The 25,407-nt window shown below is 43.8% G+C and overlaps 1 protein-coding gene across 2 annotated transcripts in view; it reads left to right on the forward strand.

Moving 5' to 3' along the window:
• LOC128888496 (MOXD1 homolog 2) overlaps window positions 1–25,407 on the forward strand; it is a 222,454-nt gene that overhangs the window by 10,543 nt on the left and 186,504 nt on the right. The window contains exon 1 of one of the 2 annotated variants that reach the window (XM_054145389.1): window positions 17,106–17,193. The exons of the other annotated variant lie outside the window; for it this stretch is intronic. Within the exon in view, the coding sequence (XP_054001364.1) occupies window positions 17,156–17,193 (38 nt within the window). The 5' untranslated portion in view covers window positions 17,106–17,155. Of the gene's footprint in view, window positions 1–17,105; window positions 17,194–25,407 lie in introns of those variants that run through there. 2 annotated transcript variants of the gene reach the window in all.

A 25,407-nucleotide genomic window follows, 5' to 3' on the forward strand; every position in this document is an offset into this window, starting at 1 on the left:
TCCCGACCGTGTAAACTATAAAGCTAACAGATCGACCGTGTCATCTGCGCCGGATGACAAATACTACCGGCAAGAAATGGACGAGTGGCTCCATATATCACTTAGATAATTATATTATGCTGCTTCTGGTGCGTATTTATAGTCGTCTCGTTGGCCGTAGCGGCACGCAGGACACCAAACGCTCTGTGTGTCACCCTATCTGCTACCATCCGGTTCATCGTGGTACCTAGGGAGATAACACAGCAGCGGGCTGCACGGTGAAGGGGTAAAATATTAAATTGTTCGTCATTTATACCCTTCATTCGACTCGACCATTGCCCAGGAAACGCAGATGTTTTCGTAACGATAGTATCTTTTTTTTTTATTTTTTTTTTAGTATCGTCGAAACGCGTTTCACTTTTATCTCTGCTCGTCTATCGTCCGGAGGGTTGAACAATTAACCGCATTTATTACCGTGATTCGCGTTTAACTCGTCTGATTTTTCACTTTCCGAAGGGGTGTATAATTTAAAAGCCTTCCTTTGATGCTGAATCGTAACCATGGCGTTATAACGTTGTTGCGGTAGCGTTCCATTAAACAAGGGACAATGATAATTTCGGTCATTTGCGTTTACAACCTACCGCGCAACAATTGAATACATGATCTTTTGCGCGCGTGGTTGAAAATGTCAAAGAACTGAAATAAATCGGCCAACAAACTAAATTTTTCTTTCTACAACTTCAAGTTAACTGCCCCCGAGCAAAATCGCTGCTGCAAGCTACTGATGCAATATTTCCTTGTCTTCGTTACTTGCATATTATAATTTCTCATTCAATTTGACACAATGGGGGTGAGTCGCCATTGTTTCAACGATTCGCAAACAATAAATAATTTACCCCTTTTACGTCATTATTCCTGGAGCTGGTTCAAGAAGTCCGCATTATAAGGTCGTTGTGTACGAGTCGAATAAAGCGTGCTGTTTGTTGTTTACCCGTGAAGGGGGCCACTGTGCAACCCGTTGGTTCTCGAGAATGCATTTACGTGGTTGCAATCGGGCACCGTTTCGACGAGTGCATATTAATTCGCAAATCGTCGCGTCCAGGAGTCAAGCATAGACCGTTGAAGCATTCGAGAACGACCCGCACGGTACTCTCCTCAACGTGACTTCGAGTTCTCTCGATAGGATATCCTCGAGTACGCCGAGAACGTTTACTCCGGCGAGTCGAGTATTTCATGAGTTGCGTAACATCGAATGGTCAGGTCTGCTCGGGTAAACATCGATCGTCCTCGCGCGTTTTCCTTGGTCTATTCGCGGAAAAACTTGCCTCCTTCGGCCGACTTGCATTCGCCTTCCGAGAGGGAAGCTTAACGAGCAAACTTTAAGGTTAAATCGCGGTGGTATTGCTCCTTCAGCGTCCGCTTAACGGGAAAAACTGTGTGGCACCGGTTAAGCATATTCAAAGACAACGAAAAGAAAAAGAGTTCAAGAAGCGTACGGACTCGAGAAAAATGCATAAGCTATTGCTTTCACGACAAATGTTCGTCTAACGTTTTCCGAAATCGCGAGGATGGGTTGGTTTGAATTGTTTCACTGGCATTCGATGTGGGATATTAGACATTTTTATATATTTTCTAAATCTTAAGTGTACATAATATATTCGCGACTGTTTTTTTAAAATATTGACATTACCATAAGTATTTATTATTTGATTCGAATCGTATTCTTTGATTTTGTTGCAGGTACGTATACTCTGATGAGACTACAGATTCTAAATAAATACCCAATGAGTAGCGATCAAAATCTGTCAGCTAAATCATAAAAATAATTTAAATAGAAGTGGATTCAAACAACTGTAACAAAAATGTTATGTTTCTTTTCTCAGAAAGGGGGTGATTTTCTTAGCTTAAATAAGATAAGATAACATCTCCTTTTCAGGGATTCTTTTTCCCACGTTCGTCGCCAAAGCGAATCGCGTCGAGGAATTCTAATTCGTGCGATTAAAAATTCGCGATATACTAATACGTTTACGCCGCGGATAGATTTTTAATTGCAATTAGCGTGCGTGGTGCCGGTTTAACGATGCAATTATTTCGTTATTAGTATCGTTATAAACGAATTAATAATTAAATCACAATCAGCGACACCGGCGGGGTTGAGCGCGATCCTGCGGATGAAAGCGTTCCTCGGGATCGTTCGCGTAATACACACGTTCGTTTCGGTATTTCAGTCATTACTTTTTAATTATCACGATTGCGTGGTCGCGTACAAATACCATAGCGATGCAAATTGAGAGGGAAACTCGTGCGATGGTCAGGGACATCCGCGGAGGGCGGCGCGGGGGCGCAAGTCGAGTAAATAAATTTGTCGACTCTCGTCGCAACAGTGCTCGTTATGGAAAGCATTCGAAGTATGCGGTTCAATGAGGCGAAGAGGTGCGAACGGATGAACGTACTCGCGACAACCTGTATCCACGTGTGAACGTGGTTATGCTCGCGGTAGGAACGAGATCAGCGTTCTTTTCCACCCATTTTCTCTCCTCCTTGCCTCTATTTTCGTGCAGGGCGCAAATTATCCCCATTTAAGTTGCACAATCTCAACAAAGCCGTTCCTCTTTCTGTCCAACGATGCCGTCGTTTCTGACGCAATGGAATGTTTACTCGCGCGGGTACGTTGAGGTTCAAAGAGCACACTACGCGCCACGGAAATGAATATTCCCTTTCCACGAAACGAATGTTATCTTAATCGAAGCCCGTGGTAAATTATTTTCCACCCTGGATAGCTCGTAACGAGCGATGGAGCCGAGTTTACGCATAATATAAAACTCTACATTTTTAATTATAGGATAACATTTGCTCGCGCACGGCTTTGGGTTTAGGGAATGAAGGCTTGAAACTTCGTGTAATCGTTTGTTCACATGCATAAGCGAAATATACAAATTTGTAGGCGAAAATGAATTTAAAAATGAGTTTTATTTAACTCTTTCGTATGTCTTTATTGTAATAATGTTCTTTCAGTCTGAAATAGCCTGTCTTAGGTTTGTAACATGAAACGTCGATACACAGTCAGTCCCATAAATATTCGTAACTTTTGTGTTGATTGAAAAAAATTTGTCTAAATTAAATAATAGATTTGATGTTTCCAAATAAATCTTTCATTACATATATATACAAGTGTCAAAACATCTAACCTATTATTTAATTTAAACAAACTTCTTTAATAGACATAGAGGGTACGGATATTTATGGGGCTGACTGTAATTCAGTATAACCACGTTGGTTACACATCAGTATAATTCAAAATAATACATCTCAACATACATCCATTGAATCTGTCGCCTATAAAATCAAATCATTTTCTGTAACGATTTGCACGCAATAAATCTCTACTTCTCGCGACTTACTCTTTCACGAGGAATCTCTTGCAACATGCTCTCCCACCTGTCCATTTCATGGCGTTACGGGGCGCAGCGAGCACGAATTTATATTGCACGAGGCTTTCAAGACACTGGGTTATAGTTTCTCTCGTCGCACCGGATATAACTTCCCTCGTCGCACCTGATATAATTTCAATCCTTAAGCGACGACGTAGACTTCTCGCGCCGCATGGACAATTAAGATCCGGCTGAGAGCGATATTCGCCGAGGCGTTTCTTCGAGATAAATCTCCCTTTTAATACGAATCCGACACTTCGGCGCTTTCCTTCGCTTCCTCTTCGCACGGATATCCCGCCGCGGTTGATGAATATTACAGGCGAGGAGGGAAGAGCCGTCGTCTAATGAGTAGATCGTGCGGCCAACCGTCAACCCTGAGCACGTATGAAAGGATTCAGGTCTTCCCGCATACAGGGTCAGGTCTACGGGTGTGCCTGTGTGCGTGCACGTCTCTTCGCTTGTTAAATTGTCGAGACGTTTCGCCAACAGTTATTCCTGCGAACGTCGTCTCGACAAATTTGTCAAATCCGAGCAATTACCGACCTCCTCTGCGTCTGTAATTACTGCTCAGGGTATGTGTGTGCCAATGACATGCAAGTTTTACGCATGGCAGCCTCGTAGAAAATCTGTATTGAGGTTGATAGAACTGGAATGGGACCTTGGAAGGGCAGAATGCCTGCTCGACATCTCGTGACTTTGGCCTCAAGTCTGCAAGTGCAAATGTTCAAACCCTACAAGCAAGAAAACCCTGGAACTGGGATAGTGTTTGAACGTTTTCCCCATCCTCTGATTTTCAGTTCTACCTTGAACGTTAATTGAACCTCTCGCGCTGCAATTCGTCCCCGATGATTCCCGTCGTCTAGAAAAATAGCAAACCGCGAACGTTCGTCGTTCGTGGTCGATAACGTCGGACGAGCGTGTAATGAGTCGTCCGGGTGGCTAACCCCCAGCTTCGCAGGTACACGATGGAAAAGATCCCCGGGGATTCACACGTTTGTCTGTGCACGCGCGTGTGAAATCTCTTGCTTGTTAGTAGAACCGTTTCGCCGACAGTCGTTCGCCGCGGATGTCGGGTTAACGTGAATTTAGCTGGATCAGAGCGGCATCCAAACTCGGCGTACCATCAAGAGTGCGGGCTTGAACGGTTCGACGCGTCTTCTGGTCGATGGGTAAAAGTCGGAGCGAGCGATGGCGGGTGCAGCCGGTGGGAATTTATCGCTCGCCTAGGTAGGAGGATGACAATTAGCCTGGAGCACCCTTGGAACAGTGAGCGCCGTTTTAACGAGACCATGTCGTTTACGAGTCGAGTTTGGAGTCGGTCGGGTTTCATGCTTCTCGAAGGAACTAATTAGATAAGGGTTGCCCGCTTCGGGCGTCATTTGTTTCCTTCGACTCGATTCCTCTGTCCTCCGCTCGCCTTTCCTTCGCTTCCACTCGACTTTCACAAACAAGGTCCCTATGTGTGCCCTGGCATCCGGATTGAATTTTTTTTAGGTAACGATGGCAGACGTATTATAAAAATTACGTTAATTCATTTTCGTGAAAAGAGATCGCATGCAGGGTGATTCATTACCAACGAAACTATACATAATGCATGCTGTCATTTCGTAACAAAGAGGTGAAAATAATTAAGAAATGTTAATGATACCGCAACCGTCTGGCAAGGCTGTTGATGAATGAGCTTGACTGATCTGACCATCTCTCGGTCGCCTTTTGATCTCAATAGGTTAAACAGGTTTCTCACGGCATTCTTCTTCATTCCCTGTATGGGTTCAACCTTCGATGCAAGCATTCAGCGGTGGAATGTTTCTCGTGTAAAGAAGATGCTAAAGCCATATCACACAGCTCAATTTTCGTCTTAAAATACCGCCGAAAAGATGAGTTACTTAAAACTAATCTACATCTTGAGGACAGGTCCAAAGCTTACAGTGACATTCTGAATGCAACAGGGACAATACACCCCGCCGAATGCGTCGGAGAATCGGGCCTGGCTCCCATAAATTACCATCTGTTTAGAAACCTGAGTAACTCTTTTCAAGAACGACCTTCTCCCTCTGCAAAGTATAATTGCAATAAGCAAATTGAATGACGAGTTATGTCTTGCAAGAAGAAGTCATCCATCGATGTCAATCCTTCCTGTGAGCTATGCATTCAATGGTACTCGAATGATGGAAGTGGATCTGTAGGCCAATTTGCGCTTTAGCTTTCTTATTGTGGGTAGGTTCGTAAGATTCTTGATCGGAGTGTCAGAATGATGAGCTGTGTCTTGCAAGGAGAAGTCATCCATCGATGTCAATCCTTTCTACCACTGCAAGTATTCATTTGGATGCTGTTCAGGCGATGAAAGTGGATCTGTAAGTCATTTTTCATTGGAAACCTCAGTAATCAGTGCATTTTCCTCAACGTAATTTTCATCTCTGTGTTACCGAAGCTGATGCTTCAAGTTCGGCTTTCAGATCTTGGCACAAGTTCGTCGTTTAAAACGTGGATGAATTTCCCTAGTCAGGACATTTTTTATTTTCACTTCTAACGACTTTCCCAAGCATCCGAGTCTCCGTGTGTGTCTTGGCGAGCGGTCCGCCTCGGTAACTTACGCCTCCCGCTTTTGAAACTATGTATTCTCGCGGAGCAAGTTAAATTGTGACCTGTTTTTCGGTCGGGTTCTCTTTTTCGTTTTCTACTTCCGGTCGCGCGAGCTTAATTCGCGAGGTTAAAAGTGGAGCCGAGACGCGCGAGAGTGGTGACCCGGAGGAAAATAGGAAAACAATATACCGGAACGTTGTACAAAAGGAAAATGGACGTAACGGCACGGGGAACTTTTGTCGAGAGAAACGCCGTGAATCAAGCCTCGGTGAAAATTTTTATATTCCGGGTGTTCGTGAAAATCGAGTTCCCAGCCAGTCTCGCGAAGAAACGAGCAAACCATAGAAGGTATGGCTCGTTTTAATAATGCAGTAGAGCTGGATTGTCTTGGACCCATGTTTCACGTCAGAATTGAGATAAATACATATTGAATTCCTCAATTGAGTGTTAGATCTACAGTCAGTCTCATAAATATTCGTGTCCTCGATGTTTGTTAAAGAAGTTAGTTTAAATTAAATAATAGGTTTGGTTTTGAAATAAATGTTTCGTTATAAATATATACATAGATAAATTTTAAACTTGTATATATATATAATGAAAGATTTATTTGGAAACATCGAATCTATTATTTAATTTAGACAAATTTTTTCAATAAACACAGAGGGTACGAGTTTATGTGTCTGCCTGTATCAACCCCTTCGCATTGTTTAGTGAGCCCGGCAAACCTCGAACCAACGTTTAACGACGTGCCTTTTATGTCTAATGTGATTCACCAGTTATCCAAATGGTGTATCCAATACTTAAGTTGGTAGACGGTCAGTTCCACGTTAAACACGTGTGCACGCGAAACAATGCAACGAGATAGCCTGGACGTACGTCTGTTCTCCTCTCTGCTGTCGGTAGCCAGCGATATACCGTTTCGATTATAGTAGGTTACCGCCTTCCTTAACGAGGCTATGGACTAATCTCGCCGCTCTCCCGCAACTATGCCATTGACTCGCACAGAAAGCAAACGTACAGATTGCTTTTCATCGACCCCCTTTCGCTTTCTACTCGCGTGCAACGGTCCCGTGAACGGCCTCTGGTCGCGCGTTCGCCCCAGGAACTTTATTTCTTCCGTTTCTTCTATCATCGCGTCGTCCGTTGCTTCTCGTTCGCTCGCAGACGTTTCTTCTCGTTCCTTGACATTAACCTTAGCGTTTTCTTCGGTCGTTTCACGTACTATTTGTCTCTTAGATAAATCACCGTTCATTTTCTCACGTTTTCCGTGCGTGTTCCTGGGACTTCTGAGGCTAGGCGATACCGGGCGTCTCCTAGAGACTTTCTTGCCAGTTTTCCAGCGAATCGATAACGTAGCTTTGGGTCTGTTTTAGTTGGAGATTAAAGTAGACTTGAGGATTTTGAAATAATAAGGAGGTTAATTGAATGGAATAGTCATGAATAGATACATAACCAATGAGCTCTACTGTAATGATATAACTGGACTTAGAACACTGTCTTGGCACACTCGATACTGTCTTGAATAACTTAAACATCTTGAATAAGTTGAATGGCTTGAACGCTTCGGTTAACCTGAATGTCTTGACAATCTTGATAGCCTCGAGTGCTTTAAATGCAGAGATTGTAAAGAGTTTATGCCCATTGTCACTGACGCATTATGCATTCATAAAGTTCAAGAGAAAATGGAATTCAATGCCCTTAACTACATCAGCCTATTGTTGAATTTCAGTTTAACTTTCGATTAATCAGCGATTACGATTATACCCTCATTTTAGATATCATCCTACCATCGATTACAAATAAATGCTCGTTTTTGGTTTTATCCAACAACGTCTCCATACTTTTTGATTCGCAGTCGCCACCCTAGGCGACGTAACGATCGATAATCGCGCGGATCGAGATCTGAGCGATCTTAGGGCTTCCACGTCACGGAAAACGCGAATCGATTCGTTTCGTCGGTTTCGAGTAACGCGATTTCCTCGCTGCCACCGCCGCGAGGGCGAAACTTTGACCTCGTTCCCGCAGATGACGACACGGTGAACACGCGGACGCGTTTATTTTTCAGCGCGCAATATCTGCTTCCTCGACTCTTTGGGCGGCTTTGACGGCCAAGCGAGATCGAAACCGATTGCAGGTGAAAGGGAGTGTCGCTGACAATCGAACGATTCGATCGCTGAAGCGATCTTGAGGAGTGTTGATACAGGTTATGTGAGAAATTCCTGGAAATGCCTCGATGGCGAGCGTTGCGCCGTGGGCGGCAACTGTTCTCGTTTAGAAAAATGGACAGTGGGAAGGTGTAATTTTCTCACGTTCCTGATCAATGCTCCGCCGGGAATATTTGTAAAATATTCAATTGATTTATTCCGTTGTTCTGGTATTGCTTGAGCTCCGCGTGTTCGCTGGAAATAGTTGTAGACTAGCAATCGGTACAATGGTGGAACTGACTTTTTGTTCAGATTGGAACGTAGTGAGCAATCAGCTGTGTCGTGGCTAATGTTACTTATTTCCTATATCTACAGAGTGCTACTGAAAGGTACTGCTACTATTTCCTTATTTAAAACACCGTCTTTGTTAGATTCTTTCCATAGGATATTAATATAGTGTATACTCTACTTTCTAACTCTCGATATCTGTTTACGATATTTATTTTATCAATACGACTCGGAGGTCAGAACACGAGAGACGTAGGATCTCAAAGTCGTCGAGTTTGTAATACACATAATAACATTTAAAAGTAACAATAGAGAAAATACCTATAATAAAAGGAGTTATATACGAGGTCCTAAAAGGCAAGATATCAACATTCCAAGATATCCGCCAAAAAACTAAGCCGAAATCCGTGAAATGAATCTCTTCCACGCGAGGATTTGTTTCCAAGAAGAGTTTGCGCCAAGGTGTCGAGATGTTCGGCGAATCTATTCCCAGCTAGGGTTACGCTCCCTCCACGCAGCGTAATCGCACGATAAATATTCATCGAGTACGACAGTCTTTAAGGCTGGCCAGGAAGGCTGCGAAATGCGAACCGATGCGACGCGGCGAACAAGAATTCCCAACGATTGGAGCTCCTGCTCGGTTCCGGCTTCTGCGGAGGAGGATATCGTAAATAGTCGGTCCGGTCGAGTAGCTTTGGGTATTCCTTGTGCCTCATCCTGTGAAACCTAATCGAGACGCATACTGCCGCGAGGAATAGTGCCTCCGTTCGCGCCACTCTCGGATACCATAAATACGTGGCCGTGGTCTTAGGGGGGACGAGATATACTCCCACGTGTTGTTGCTGCCGTACTCCCAGCGATCTTCCAGCGTGGGCAGATGCCAACTTGCACGACAACGGTTCCAACGACGTGGAAGACTGAGGAGACGAGGACTAAGCCGCTGAAGAAGAAGAAGAGGAAGAAGCGGGAGACGAAGACGAAGAGTGGAAGAAGGAGGACGATGACGCAAGATGGAGTCGGCGAGCTTGCTGGACGAGCTTGTCTACATAAACGTCGCTCGTTTCTTCCTTCGCGCCCTCGTATACATGTTCCCGATTTTCTGAGCAGCTTCCGAGGCTACGTGTGTCGCGTCGCTTACACGTACCGTGTATAGAGGAGCGAGGGCGTGTGTCTTCGAGCGCGAGATGCGTGTGGCCTGGCCACTATTCGCGTCTGGAATTCGAATACAGCTCCGCAGCTGTCCGAATGTCTTTCCCGAATGCGGCGAACCGAGAACGCGCTGGTTAGAGAGCTGTCTGGAACTGCTTTTTTTCCCGAACGTGTCCATTCGCTCGAGAAAGGGCGAGGGATCGGTGAACAGCGACGCCCGTTCATGACAAATCTCGAGCTTTTTACACGCGATGTCTGTCGAATGTCGTCGAAACCTCTTGATCAAATATTATCTCAAGCTCGGAACGAAATGGAATTAGAAACTCAAAGTATTGAATTTCAGAAGTTGAAACTTGACGCGCTTCACGGACAACAAACGTGCAGCCGTGAAATATGACATCGTTCCCTAAGGAATGCAGACGTAATGAGATCGATATGAGCCTCCACAAAACAAAAAGTTGGGAAATGCGATGAAATAATGTACATTGTTTTTTAAAATTCTCTTTATAAGATAAGTTCAAATGAATATTGAAAAAGTTCATTCCTTTTCAGGAAAGTTATTATAAATATAAAAAGTTATGACTGTGCTTTGACATTTAAATTTAAGATATTTCAAAAAGTGGAGTTAATCGATTTCTGCAGTGAATGGGTCATATGGTTCTCATCACCGATCGTGTTCATCCGCAAAGGAACGAACCATTTTCGTTGTAGGCTGTTGCTTTTCTCCATTTCGTCTTCAGATTTTCGCGCCCTCTTCCAATCCTCTGGAAAACCGTGCCGGTACGTGCACCAACGACACGTTTTGAAGACGTGTTCGCGTGGAAGTACGTGCGAACCGTTACTCGCGTCGAATCGGACACCAGGGTTACAGCTGCTTGACAATCCTTCTTCGTAGCGCAGCTCGGAGGTTTCGGAGCACTCGGAGGTTTCAAACGGTGGAAAATGTCCTACCGACTGGCAGATGTGATTCAGACGATTCCAGCTTCGACGTGTGACACGTGCCTTTCCTTTCCAGCGAGTGTATCGCATTTTCTGGGAGATATTCGAGGAAAATTATATTCGAGTCTGTGGTAGACATTGGTGAATTGCTCTGGGGATCATTGGAGGATGCTTCTATGGAATGGCATATTATCCCTTGGCTTATACATATTATTATTCTATGAGAAGAGAAATATACAGCCAGCCCCATAAATATTCGTACCCTCTATGTCTATTAACTTAGTTTTTGACAAAATTATTATTTAATTTAGTCAAACTTTCTCAATAGACATAAAGGGTACGGTTATTTATAGAATTGACCGTATGACAAAGTAATAACATTTATTCTTCAGAGATACAAAAATTTATCACTGTTTAAAATACAGATAATAGAAAATTTCCGAAATTCACTCACATAAATACAAGTTAGATCGTTTAGGGTACGTCTATGCAACACAACATCGTCTGTACTACTTAGAATTGTTATACATTTATTTGGTGCTTCACTGAGAGTTTTGCCTGCGATCAGTTTTTAATCTGGAGCTTTATTTAACTTCAGTTTGTAAACTTCAAATTTAATCCGAGCAGGAGAGGTAGCTTTAGCGGATACAGCCAGTTACAATGAAGCATTCTGATAGTCTTCCATATCAGTATTTGTAGCCGAAGGAAACAATTCCAATACATTTACGAGATGCCGAACAAATGGGACTGCTTTTTCCACATCCGATCTAGCTCAGCCTCCAGACGTTTCTTGCGTCAAGTTTCATACCTTGCGGTTTAATAAATCGAAGTGGCACTTATTCATTGGTTCTCGTGATACTTGCTACTTTAGTCTCACCGGCTGTTAGTCTGCAACGTGTTTACGTAGTGCTTAGGAATGTTGTTAATGTCCAGGATGAAATATCCAGCGAGGAGTCGAGCTGCACGTTGTTTCTCGATGATTCCCTTGCTCCTCTTTCCTTTTCAGTTTGACATTTGGGTCTGGATCGTTCCTGAACCTAATAGGAAATTGGTATTCCAAAAACATATAATAGATTCATCATACAGCCGTTCGAATCGAGGAACTTATTTAAAACTTGTGCTGATAAGAATGGATGAAAGCTAACGGTAAAATAAAAACTGAAACCAATAGAAACTCTGGTCCAGTTTTATAACAAGAAATCCGCAATACTGCGGCGACCCACTATTTCCTCCTCCTTCGTGTAAATATTGGCGAAAGTGTCGAGGAACCGACGAGGCCGTCGAAAGTTTTAATCGGTTTCGAAAGATGATGCACAGTATACAGGTGATGTCCATCGAACGATACTGCTTCGGCAGCAGCCTCTCGAAGCGTTCCACTTCCGCCAACGTGGAAAAGGTACAACGGGTATCATTGGTTTCCGGATTACCGGGTGAGAACGTTATCGTAAAGCTGGGCCCAATTTTTGGTACGGTTGACGGCTCGAAACCCACGTTCGTCGCGCGGAATTCGGATCACGTCGAGGTTCGCTCAGGAATTCACTGCGGGCACGAGGGATACAGCTGTCCGATCGCAGCCCTTCGCAATGCGTTGCCACCGCGGAACGCGGAAATTCGAGCTTACGCGAAGGGGAATCCGCACGGCTCGATACGCGTCCGGCTTATTGACTTCCGGTGACGTGGGAATACCTCGTGGCCACGCACTACCCGCTCGTTTGGATGCGTTATTCATCTTGGTAACGCAAAATCGGTTAAAAAATAGATGGACGGGACATTCGAATCCGATAAATAACTGCAAGAATTTTTAGAGTGGAAGGATCAGTCGATTTTGGTACGGAGTCGTTACTTTACCAGTGCGAACCTTCCTACTAATATTTGGTGTTTAATATAGAAAGAAACGAATCGAATTCGATTGGAAAACGTCGACTGGCTTTCCCCGATGGAACTTTGCGAATAATAATGCGGACTGGGAGAAATAGAGACGAACGAGCTGACTAAGCAGAATGAATGTTGGTGATTACAAGGAGCACTCATAGATAGCGGGGCCAGACAGATTGCGTAGCGTTTGCCCGGAGATAAAACAATAAATCATATCTTACTCGCAGGCGAGCAGCGGATTCATTATTTTAACGAGAGAGGCAAATATTTCCGGTTCGCGAGTCGATTAATTTAATCGTAACAATCGTCCCCTCTGCGATTCATTTTGCTGGATTTCTTTCTCTTTTTTCTTTTCTTTTCTTGGCCTTTCACGCACACTGTATCGTTTCCGGTATGTATCAGTTTCAGATACAGATGGGCAACATTTTATTCAAGTGATAGATGCCAAATAAAATCAAACAAACAGTGATTCATCTGAGAAATAATTCAAACTTTAATTTTGATCTGACTAATGATACGCATTAAAAGAAAGAAATAGCATTCACTGCGCAAAGTGGTTATGACCGTTTAGGCTATTTTTATTCGAACATCGACACCATGTTAGGACTGTTTACCGCGACGCAGGGTTGCGCCCTCCGTGGCAATTTAAACGTAATTGCGAGATTTATAGGTTTTAACAATCTCCGGCGTTACACTGCCTACCGGGCTTGATATTAATTTTAATCATTTTTCGCGTGGAACTTGTATGGCTACAACCACTTTACAGGCTTTTTCCCTGAACGTTATTATTCCCACGTAGGGCGTACTCGCCTCGCGCAGGGTGCATGTGCACTTAAATAATTTCCATGCACTTCCAACGGCATTTAATTGCGCTAAAGTAATCTTTATCGTCCGTCCCGTGCTTGCGCAATTATCTTCGAGCTTTAATAAATGAAACGTTAGTCGGAAGAAATACTCCCGGCTCGCGAAGGACGACGAAGCGTTAATTAACATCACTCTATCGGTGCTCCTGTTCCTGTGCTTCGTGTCAAGAATTCTCCGCCGATGGAAGGCGGAACTTTACAATTGATCGCGCTGAACTACGCCGTTTCCTCGCTAATTATGCGCTACTTTTATTTCCCGTCTAGGCTTTAACAACAGCACCCCGTTTATTACAATTAGCCGTTTTTCCGCCGCGACGAACATCGCTTTTCTTGTTTTTTCGTCGACTACGCAGCTCCGCGGCGCAACGTAATTCGCATCGCGATATAGGCGCTCGCTGAACACTGTTATTAAGTGGCTCGTTAGAATTAGAAGCGTATTCGAATCGCTGCGATATGTACGAGCGCGTTGCTAATTTAATTTACCGTGCGAACGAACCCGCCTCGTAAATTAGATTCCGCGGCCGATCGATTACGTTAAACATCAAATTATTTGCTCGTGCAATAAATTAGTCCTGGCTTTTTAGTGCTGCATCGTATACTCAAAAAAACCTTCGGTTTATTTATGGCTTGAGAAGCGTCACTTTTGTGGATATCTCGAAGTGTTTAGACTACCTGGACTTTAAATGCGAACATCTGTTATCGTTAACATTTGAAAGTCCTCGTTCCGGCAACAAATTATCATAAAATTTGAGAGAATCGATAAACGAAGGTGTCGGTTCACGAAAATTGAAATAGTCATATGTTCCTCACATATGTTCAGCGATCGAAACGTCGTATCAAATAGAATGTCCCCATAAATAAATGAACCTCCTACCTTGCTCTTACAATCAATAACTGGTCATAGCCTGGTATTACTCAGGCTAATAGGTGACGCAACCAGGAAAGGATGGCTAATATCAATCAAAAGTCGTTGCGAGCGAAAGACTATTTAGATGGAAGTGGCAGTTGTGCTAAATTGACGGTTGTCTCCGGGAATTAATACGCCTCGATGGCGCGCACAATACGTGCACTTTCCCGTGGCAGAGGTCGGGTAAACCTCGTCCCCCAGAGATCATAGACGATCGAACGTGGTTCGAAGAAAGGTTTTATGCTAATTTCTGCGTCGAGCCCACACGGCCATGCATTGTCCGCTAATAACCGCTCGAGTCAACCCACTGGCTGCCTAACCCAGTTGAGAATAATAATTACTTCGCGAATACGCGGTTAGAAAATTGCCGTGCAGACGTGGTCGTTGTTGTTCATCTAGCGTTGAGACAAAGGTAAGTGGATGCTGGGAAACGGGAACGTGGATGGTACTTGGACGGCGTTCTTAGAAACGCGTCTGGACGACGCACAAAGACTCTCGTTCGCCACTTTATCGCTTGGTGTCTCAGGAATTTATAAGTCGCCGGCTTCGACATGGTCGAACCCCTAATTTCCAACCCCTTCGACACGACCCCTGTCGCGTCTCGCTTCTTCTTAGTCCATAGTACTCCTGGGGACTCGGTTCACTTAAGGCATGTATAGATGTAATACGATAGTACTTTGCTTGCTTCGTTCACATTAAAGTGAAGGCAGAGATCATTAGGTCATCAATAGGATCGCGTTCCTTTCGTAAGGAAACTCGATCTAATCCAAATCTGGTAGAATTTGAATGGGTCCAGAAGCAGAAGCCTCGGAAGTCGATTTAGAGTTGAAACAATAAATCCGTAACCAGTCAGACTCTTATCGACTCTAGAAGTCACGGCGCAATTACATTTGTGGGTGGATGGGGAGTTAATTATAAATATTCAAAGTACGTTATCGAATCGGCAGCGTCGCTCCCGGAGGATAATAATTATTTCACGGCGATGAGCTGAAGAAATTGCGAAATGAAGAACTCGAGGGAAGATAAAGACGAGCCACTGTGCGACGAGGGCCGATGATATTACTCGGACGACGTTCATTGAAATACCGCCACGAGCCGGGGTGGAAGACTTATTTTTCTTCTTTTCTCTTTGGTTCGCCGTTGGCGCGTCTTTGTGCCGCGGCCTTCTTCGCGAGTAGCTTAATTTGTAAGTCTATCTAGCTGCTCGCAGCGAATATTTTTACGATTCGCCGTAAATTTATGCCAGGGGGCTCATCCCAGCTTCCATTATTTCTACTCCTTCAATTGGAGTGTCACAATCGCATCCAGGCGTCAACGCGACAATCGCTTCGCTCAAAGAAGGCTTGGTGTTCCAAGACTTCGATAACATTTTCGATCTTTTTCTTCGGAAAACTATTAAATATAAAGTCAAAGTTTACGAAATCACATAAATAAAAGTATACGATTGACAATTTTTATAAGAAGAAGCTATATTAAGATAATATAGAAAAGGGAATACATTTGTTTGTTAGCTCCAAACTAGTCGGACCACTTAATCGTGTTTGCACAATCTTCTGGAATACCTCGTGTTTTCGCTCGAAAGTCAAGGACTTGGTACCGGCGTCAGTCGTTGGGAAATGATGTCACGGTTCCCGCGTTTATTGCGCGCCCCTAAGGGACACGCCTGGGACGTAAATAAAATACGACCACGTAATATTTCGCGATGCCTATTTGTTCAGCCGGCATAGTTTCCTTTCGTAATATATGCAATTTCTCGTTCCCAGTTCTTGCTCTAGTTGCTAATGTTGTTACATTTCCATTTGTTGGCCATATTAAAGGGGCTGTACTAAAGCACGAATATAACTTGATAATTCCAGCTCCTCTGTTTTTCGCCTTCCCAGCGTTTCTGCTTCTTCCCAACGTATCATATTTACTTCTTCATTTCGCGTTGTTCGTTTTTCCTCGTTTCTTTTGCACGGGCACTGTAATAAATTCGTTATAAATAAGCAGCTCGTTGTAAATAACGTATAACCGGTTGAGATAAGATACGGATTCTATTAGAAAAGCAATTACGCCGCGGGTGTAGCGTAATCGAAAAGAATATCAGTTCATCGGTGCAAATATTCATAGAATCGAGAACGAATGTAGGTTTTCTATGAATGCTTCGATAACCAATGGACAACGTTTTTTCAGTGCTCATTAATGATGCGAATAACAGCGTCGATATTTGCACGGAATAGATTATCTCAATTTGGACCGATCGATTTGAATTAAAATTTACCGTAGTCGAGTATCACCGCGCAAGGAACTGTCGAAAAGTGGTCTGATATAGGTAACTCCGCGCAAAACAGAGCGAGTCGACGTGATAACGGCGATCAAATTTCCCCCGCCACCCTCTCATAAATATCACGTAGAAGTTTCCGCGTTCGAATTCGCTGCGAATGAAAACCACCGAGACAATTGTCTGTTGTCAATCCCAAAGCGCATAACAAATTGTCCCCAGCATCCGCTCCGCTGAACAGTAGATAGCGTTTACACACGCTGCTCACTTCCCCCAACCCTCTGGCGAACTTATCATTCGCGTAGCTCTTTTTCCGCGAGCACGTTCGCTTCCCGTTCCGTTTCGCACGCTTCCCCAACAGCAGGGACGAGAAAGCGACGGTTAACCACCACCAACACCGTCGCAACCACCGACAGAGATGCGGGTGCGGCGGTAGTGGTGGTAGTGGTGGTGGTGGTCGGTGGTCGGTGGTCGGTGGCTCCGTGGCGCGTCATTAAAGCATCCTCAACCGGTGCGCGACGTGTCGGTTCGGAGCGCAGGGCGCACGATTTAAATTTAAATAAGCGCGACGAGGCCGCGATAAAATATAATTAAGTTGGCCGCGCCACGTCGGATGTGGCGCTGAAGTGGCGCGGTACTACAACAGGGGCCGTGGGAGGGACCACGGTAGAAGAGAAGGAAAAGAAGAAGAGGGGCGAACGCTCAGGATGAAAAGTTGAGGAGGCTTCCAGAAAGGGATGAAGCGACAACGAACACACCAGCCACTATGTACAGGGTGAGACGCGAAACCTTGAAATATGAAATTGTGGGATGTCCTGAAAAGTTACATCTATTGTGAGAAATAATAGAAGCTTAGAAAGTCTGCAGTACACAAAAATATACGAGTACTGAAACAAATGCATGCACTTCTTTGAATTATTATTTACATTCTGTAAAATTTGATCGTCCTATAAATCGAAATTGTGAGCGAGAAAGAATGAGGTCATTCTATAAGCAGTTCTAAAAAATAACGAGGATACTATAAATACTCGTATTTGAGTTTGCTCTTAGAAAGTACCCGCCGTATCTCTAAGACAACTTTACCCAAATCCCCTAGAAAGAACCTTCCTTATCCTCAAGACAAATTTACAAACACTTTAAACGTTCCAGACCATTCTTAACCTCGTTCGCAAAACCATCCTAGTCGCATACAGTCCTCACCTAAATTTAATCAAAATTTAGACTGATGTCTCAAGCGTCGCACATTTGAAAGATTTTCGAGAGTTGTTTTCTGGGTACCTTGTCACAAAAAGTGTACTCTATCTTTTCGCCTCCTTTTTGTATCCCTTTCTCGTTTGTCCTACGATTACCGGGACACCCTGTGTATACACGTGTATTATGCGTATATTATGGTAACGGTGAGCCCAGGGTATCACGACGCTACTTAACTTGACGGACTTAATGGTCGGGCGTAATGGGCGCGGCCGCAAGAAAAGAAGAACGTAATTAAGAGTGGCAAGGATTCCCGTTGCCGCTTACCAGGGCCAAGATTTATGTTATGCGGTAATTTCTGCGAAATCCTACCGTCCTGACGAGAGGAGGAATTTCATCCCCGCGAACGCTGCTGGGGGATAAGCCAACGGAGAGGCGTCGGTGGCGGGGACGCTGTCGGTGTAGCTCGTTTAACGATTTGCACAAGGAATTGTTACGGTTGGCTGGTGTATGGTTGCATGCAGTTGTCCTGTGCGTCTTTGAACGTTCTTCGTACGACAGTGATTCTTAACTCTTTGCGCTCGAAAGGTGACTCTCAGTCACATCTTAATGTGATGCTATGACTCTTGGTCACCACTTGGTTCGAGGCAGTAAATCAACCAGCAATAACGTTTGTTTAACTCTAATAAGCATCTCCAGTTGCTGTTAGATACCAGAAAAGAAATCCTCGAGTGCAAACGGTTAATCACTGTCTCGTGGCGCACTTGAAGATGGCGAACAATTAATACTCCACGAACAATTATTATTAGAAATTCTTATCATCGTAATTGTGGAAGCTCAAGAACTGTGTTCGGATCATTTCTCCTCCAATTGCGAGCCATTAAGAGACTAATAATCTTCTCTGAAACTGCGCTGCGAGCCCAAAGGATTTAAGCACCACTGTTGTGCGGCGTTCCCATCAAAAGTGGCGTTATTTCTGTAGGTACCGCCGCAGGTGGCAAGTAGTATACCGCTTGTAAGTTGTAACTTCTCCGTGGACGTTTCGACGACGAACACTGTATTCTCCTGGCGATTCGGACGATGGTCTGGCGATTTATAGCTCGCGGTAAATGCGGCGTACACACCATACGTGGACGGTTAGATTTATTGTCCTCCACGTGAGAGCTCAGGTATCTTATTAAACGGTTGACTTTCTTGCTGGAAGGAATAACTAACCCGTATGGGCGCGAAAAATGGCGCAAAAAGGTTCGGGGACCTTCGTTCTCGGGATGGCTTTCGGACACGTTGGCTCGCGGCATAACTTTTCCCAAGCCTGAAAGAGCCGTTTCATCAAATTCAACGCGAAACGCGGTCGTTCGTCGAACCGAATGGCAGCGAAACGTTGTACGCGGATGGCACGGGACATTTCTCATCGTAATGTGATTTATGGAACATTTTTAACTCTCCCCTCGAGGTAACGCTGGCCCATCGTTGGCAGACCGATCTGTTCCAGCCGTGGCGGACGTTGATGGTGTATCTCTCGCCCAGAGTTGACCAGAATTTTATTCGAATACCAGTCAACGAATAAAAAACTCTGCGTGGTAGTTTAGTCGTAATGTTTAATCGATTCGACAGTTATTTCAGACGAGCTTTAATTTGTTCGACGTGAAACGTGTATGTAATAATACAGGGCAGATGAGAAAGGGAAGACAGAGTGCGTTAACAAAGAAGAGTAGCAAAATACTGTTATGAAACCTGGATAGATGTGGTTCGATAGGCTTTCAACCCCACGAGGAAATTTTATTTGTTTATTTTACGCCTTTGTTTCGAGTAACTGTAATAATAGGAAAAGATAAACGTATATGGATAAAACTAAATGTATTGTTGGAAACAATAATACAGAAGATGCGGCTGTTACGAAGTTCAACGTAGAATACAATAAGAAATAATAAACCCATGACGAGTAACAAGCTTTAAGTATGCAATAATTAATAGGAAGTAGGAAACGTGATGAAAGATAAAGGACCCGACAGCGTGTTTGAAGGAAACACCCGTTCGAGAGTTACGAGTACAAGAGGGAAGGGAGTTGAAGTAGAATGTTGATGTGCAGGGGAAGGAGGCTCGAAACTTGGATGAATGGCGGATGGGGGCGGATAGGTGTAATTGGAAACGGGTTGGGTGTCAGTTTCATGGTAAGAGAGGTTAATACAGATCAAATTATGTAGATGGGGAGACAAACGAGTGAACAGTTGGTACAGGATGCGCCAGAGACAGAAAATTCATTTCTGCTTTGTGTTGAGCTATCATTGACAAACAAAGGAGATGCGATCACTTTGACGCAAGCAGAGATAGATGTAGAAAGTCAAACTTATAGTAATTAGATCGCAAAGAAGAAGACTTAAGGCTTCGATGACTCTGCTAATTAGAACTGACGACGCCAAAAATGAAGTTTTCAAATGACCCATTCGCCAAGATTTAATACCTCGTCTCGACTGTAGAATGCCGGATGCGCCATAGGAAAACAAAATATATTTATGGTTTCCTTGGTTCCGTTTGCTCTAGCACGATCGTCGGTGTATATTAAAGAAAGTGGCGCGCGCACGCCATAAACTAACGAACTAAGTGGTGTAGCGGCGAGTTGAATGGCCACAACAAAAATAATGAGAGGTCAATGCGGCCGCAATGACAAGCAAACGTACGACGAGTACGGTAAATCACGTGGGAGAGGGTGCTTCGCGCCGTTCTAACGAGCCATGGACGAGCTGGCTAAGTGCAATAAATAGCGGGGGAATTTTTCGAGCCGGTAATTAGTTTCAGGCGTGAAGTATCGGTGAGACGCCGACCGCTGGGAGAACAATGCGTACACTCGAGGATGATAAAACGCGAAAGACCGTCGCTAGAGATGGGAATGGACAAAAATTTGTCTTGGATCTTTAAAATATTTCTAAATAATTCATCCCGTTTCTAAGTCAACCGACCTTCTCAACCTTAACCCTTTGCACTCGAGAGGGAACCCTCAGTCACCACATGATTCGATGCCGCAACTCGAAGGGTAACTCTCGCTCATATGCGGAAACTCGATGCACGACAATGACATTAGTTTCTTTGAAGTGGGTTTCTAAGCTCTTTGGGCCTAATTCACACCTCGATTTTTATCTGCGATTTCAAGGAAAACTTGTTTATCTCGCCTTAAAAATTGTTTCATTAGGAAATTTCTCCTCCTAAAGTCTTGTTCGGATAGAATATAGACCAGCAGAAACTCAATGAGCACAAATTCTGGGTCGAATGGCGCACGGTGCATGCAAAGCGTAATTCTACAATCTACATTGATAATTAGAACGAAAATGCCTCGTCGAGTAAGACCCGACGCAGAACCGCTATCAAACCAAACACCGTGCGTTGTTCGTCCAACAGCCATTTTTCAAGTTATATACGGTGCTCCACTTTGTAATTGAACGACCCTCTCACGCATTCAGTTCGAAGCACGTTTTCAATCCGTTGCGATCGCGTCGTGGCAGTAGAGAACGCGAAAGAAACACTACCCCCAGCAGATTTAGTAGAAAAGGACACAATAGGTTCGTTCTGCCCCGTTAGGTAGTTGGGTCATCGCTTTAATCCATCGCGGTGAGGACGCGCGCGTGTTTGTACGTGTGGGATACGGTGCAAGTGGTTTTCCTTCGGGGCGATCGTTACATCAGGGGGCACGAACACGCCGAACGCCTGTATCCGCGATATTTCCGTAGGAGAAGCGCCCGTTTCGCAGGGTTACGTCGAAGGGCTCATTAGTAACCGACATCCTATTATATCCAGTCGTAAATAACGCCGTGCATCGCGTACACACGCATCGGGATACGTGGCGAAGCTATTGGTTTCGAGCGCGATGTTTGGACGTAGGGGGAAGGCACCAGGGTTGAACGAAGTGCCAGCTCGTAAAGCAAAATCGTAAAGGGACGCCTAGGGGACCAAGGGTCAGACGAAACCTTGGAAGACACGGAGACCCCAGGAGGTATCTCTTTCGTTTCGGTTCGAGTTGCTCCTTGCACCGACTTACGACGTCACGGCGGATAGGATTAGCTTGCGAGGGACTTTGTCTTCGAATTGAAGGACAATGGTAGAGAATGATGTTGTTCATTGTAGTTGGAGAACGTGGATGAATATGGAATAATTGTTATTTGATAGCTTCTTGGTAGGAAAATAGTAGTATAGGTATTAACCCTTTCAGGCCTGGCGCCCACAATTGAGGACACGAACGTCCTTATTTGCATACATAAAGAAAGGCCAGTTTTCCTCGAGAACTACACTATTAGGATTTCATTTTTATTGTTTCCATACTAATTTTAGTCCAATTTAACCCTAAAAATTAAATTACATTAGGACGAGAAAAAAAAATAATTCAGGTTTGAAAGGGTTAAAGTGTTGGGATCTCGTGAGTACATCTCCTTTAATGGATGCGGTTTATTCTCGTTTGCTGCACGCTACACAGATTTCATGTGGATGGTAGATTCAAGTGAGATAGTAAATTCTTTAAACAATAGTGGGTACATATTGGATAATATATATTACATAATTAGAAGGAATTGTACATTCTATAAATGTATATTGAATATATTCTATCAGGTAATATAATATAATAAAACTATATAATATTGTATTTCCTAACCTAACTTCTTCTCACCTAATATGACACTCTATGATAATATTAATATTTCGTTTTGCATAAATGCACACACCTTTTAGTATACAGTCAATATTCGTAACATAAATATTCGTACCCTCTACTCAACACAGCGTAGATCAACAGTGACTCAAGCTTTCCTGCTCGAACCGTGTCGTTGCAAAAAAAGATGGGGTCTCGAAATGCTGTTCGAGCATTGCGTAACGCGGAGTTATTAACGGACCTTCGAGATGTTGCGTCTTCCCAATGGACCACGAAACTCCAATTCGCTGGAAAGGCGCGTAGGCGTGTTTATGATGATCTCTGCTTATGACGGATCGCGGAGACCTATTTAAACGCTCGCGAGAAGTCGCGTTACGCCTCGAACTGAGGTATCCAATGGCGCTCCATGGTCAGCTCAGTTTCCGATTTAGGGAGAACAGTTTCGAGTTTCGCCGTCGATATTTTCGGTCCAGAGTTGGATTCCTCCGGCGTTAAATTAAGTTAAATCTCATTTAATCTGGGCTTTCTACGATCCCACGGAAACCAGCCGTGGCTCGAATTTAGATGGAGCTAATCTAAATTCCCCGATCTGTAGCTCGTAATCCCTGGGTTACGTGTCCCGGTTTCGCTCCCTTTGTCCCTTCGTCATCTTTCGTAACGCTGCTCCGGTTCGTTTTCCAGAACTTCGTTGCTGGATCAACGGTCGATCGTAAACGGCGAGATTTTATGCTGGGTCCACACAACTGGTAACCTAATCTCATCAAGTGCTCGAAACGTTGGAGTCCACGCGATGGGATTCGTAGAGGTTCTATCATTTGTCAGCATTCCTTTCTTTCAGAGTGGTATACGGTGGATACTCGCGACGAGGCTAGGTTCGATTAAAGAACTATTTCCAGGGTTCGTTTTGTCCGTTGGACAGAAATGCATCCATAAAACGGATTTTTCGTCTCGATTGATCATTGGCACGTCCCGAAGGTGCCTGAACGCGGCTGCGCGCTCGAGAGGTACGCGTGGGTGTATTTATAATAAGCAATAAGTCGTTCGATGTACAATAATTCTCGTGCGAGGCGGATGTTTCAGCGACGCGCGTAAAATTTCTACCCTGGCTTTCGTGCAGTCGATACACACTCGCTTAGGTGTCGGTGTGTCGAGCGTGGGCGATTCATCGGATCTTACATAGGTGTGTATCCACCGTGAATATGTACACCGTGCATGCTTGTGGAGACCGATTCCCATGAGATGACCCGTCCGATACGCTCTAGACATCGAATGCCGAAGCTTTGTGACACGAAAATTCAGGGGAAATTAATCTGTCTGCGAAATACTGTCCAATTTCTACGCTCGAGCGAATGGTAACTGCCTCGTGTCTGTACTATTTTTCGAACATTAATAGCTTAGCGATAAACGAGTCAAATATGAATTGAGGGTACTGAAACTTGTTGCAAATCGAAATTAAATATTCAAAAGCCGCAAGAATTTGGGATTTTTTTATATGTCCACGCTGACCGATGAAATCGATAACTTTTTTTCAATCCATCCGTGACCAACGCGGTATAATCTCCGTAGCGTGAATTTATCAATAACTGAGCAAAACATTCACCGTCTAAGTATAATACTCAATCAGTGAAACACAAATCCTGTTTACTCTGAAGTCACGGTCTCACTCCACAGATAGAATTCATCCAATAATCAAAGTGTACATGCACACATTCGTTGAAATATCAGAATAACAAACCGATATATTTCTATTACTAGCTCTATTTGAATCACGTGTACATCCAATTTAAAACCCGAATTGAAATACATCCGGTTCGTACATTGAAATAGATGGTAAAACACAACACATCCGAGTCAGAATCTTCATCCAGCGATCTTATAAAACCATTCCTTTTACATTTACATTCGTAACCATGGGATACTTGTGAAACATTAGGATTACGTGTCTTGCGGACCTGCCAAGCATCATTATTGCAGCGTTCACACGATATTTCTACACCCATTCACTACTTACCCTTGCGACACTCTTAATACCTCTGCATTCTGCATTGATGCACTGTTATATAATTAATTTAACGTAATGTGCACGGAAATAGCTATAATAATTTGGGGAAGCGGAAGCTTGTGTAAATGGGAGAGTAATGGCCCTGCAAACGTGAGAAATGGAATTTCAAGTTTAGATTCTAAGTTTCAATTTATGTGTAAATTATTATTGTTCTTTGTTAATAACTCGAGTTTTCCTTTTTGTTTCAGGTAAGTCTTCGAAACTAAACGTACGGCCACAAACCTAGTTTCTAAAGAAAATTCTCATCACAGGTATTTATCACAATTAATCATTGTTAGCGAAGAAGCATCAGCCGCTTCCTTTATCGACGAAACAGCGCGTTGCTACATAGTTATCTCCGGTAAATACCATGATGACTCGTTCAACGGAAATTAACTTGGCGCGTTCACACGATCTCTCAACGCCACTGCAATATCTATTCGTATGACACACTTTGTACCTCTATACTCAGCAATGATACTGTATCATTAATTTGTCGAAATCCATACAGAAGTATTGATGTAGGTCTTAGAGATAGGTAAACGTGAGAATCGGGACTCTATCCTAGGAATTTCTAATCCTGCCATCATTTTCGAGAACACAACTCCAGATGATCTCCTTCTTTCTTATTAATTTTATGCACCGTTAGATGAAAGTTGCTCTGTATTTATGCATTCTACAATATTTATTGGAATTTATATTATAAAGGGACTTTTAAAAAACAATGTACATTATTTCGTCACATTTCTCAACTTCTTATTTTATGGAGTTAATCGAGTTGGCTCATATAGTCCCAGCATCTATTTTTGAGTATCATGCTCACGGAGTATGCTTATCGTCTCCGCGAATACCTTCCGATAGAACCTAACGCATACAACCTCATCGACCTTTCCTCTTTACATTCGTAACTACGGGTTGCCACTTCGTGTACCAAAGAAACAAATCATTGCTGCACAACCGTCTTCATAAAGCACCACGATGACGTGTCCAACGGAGATTAACATGCGGCGTTCGCACGATCCTTCAACGCCTATTGAGTACTTTCACGGCACGCTCTCTACCCCCGCGTTTCTTCACTCGATGCTCGGCACGTATAGCACCCTCGATGGAGAGCGTGGGCG

The sequence above is a fragment of the Hylaeus anthracinus genome, unplaced genomic scaffold, assembly GCF_026225885.1.
Source record: "Hylaeus anthracinus isolate JK02 unplaced genomic scaffold, UHH_iyHylAnth1.0_haploid 11994, whole genome shotgun sequence".
NCBI lineage: Eukaryota > Metazoa > Arthropoda > Insecta > Hymenoptera > Colletidae > Hylaeus > Hylaeus anthracinus.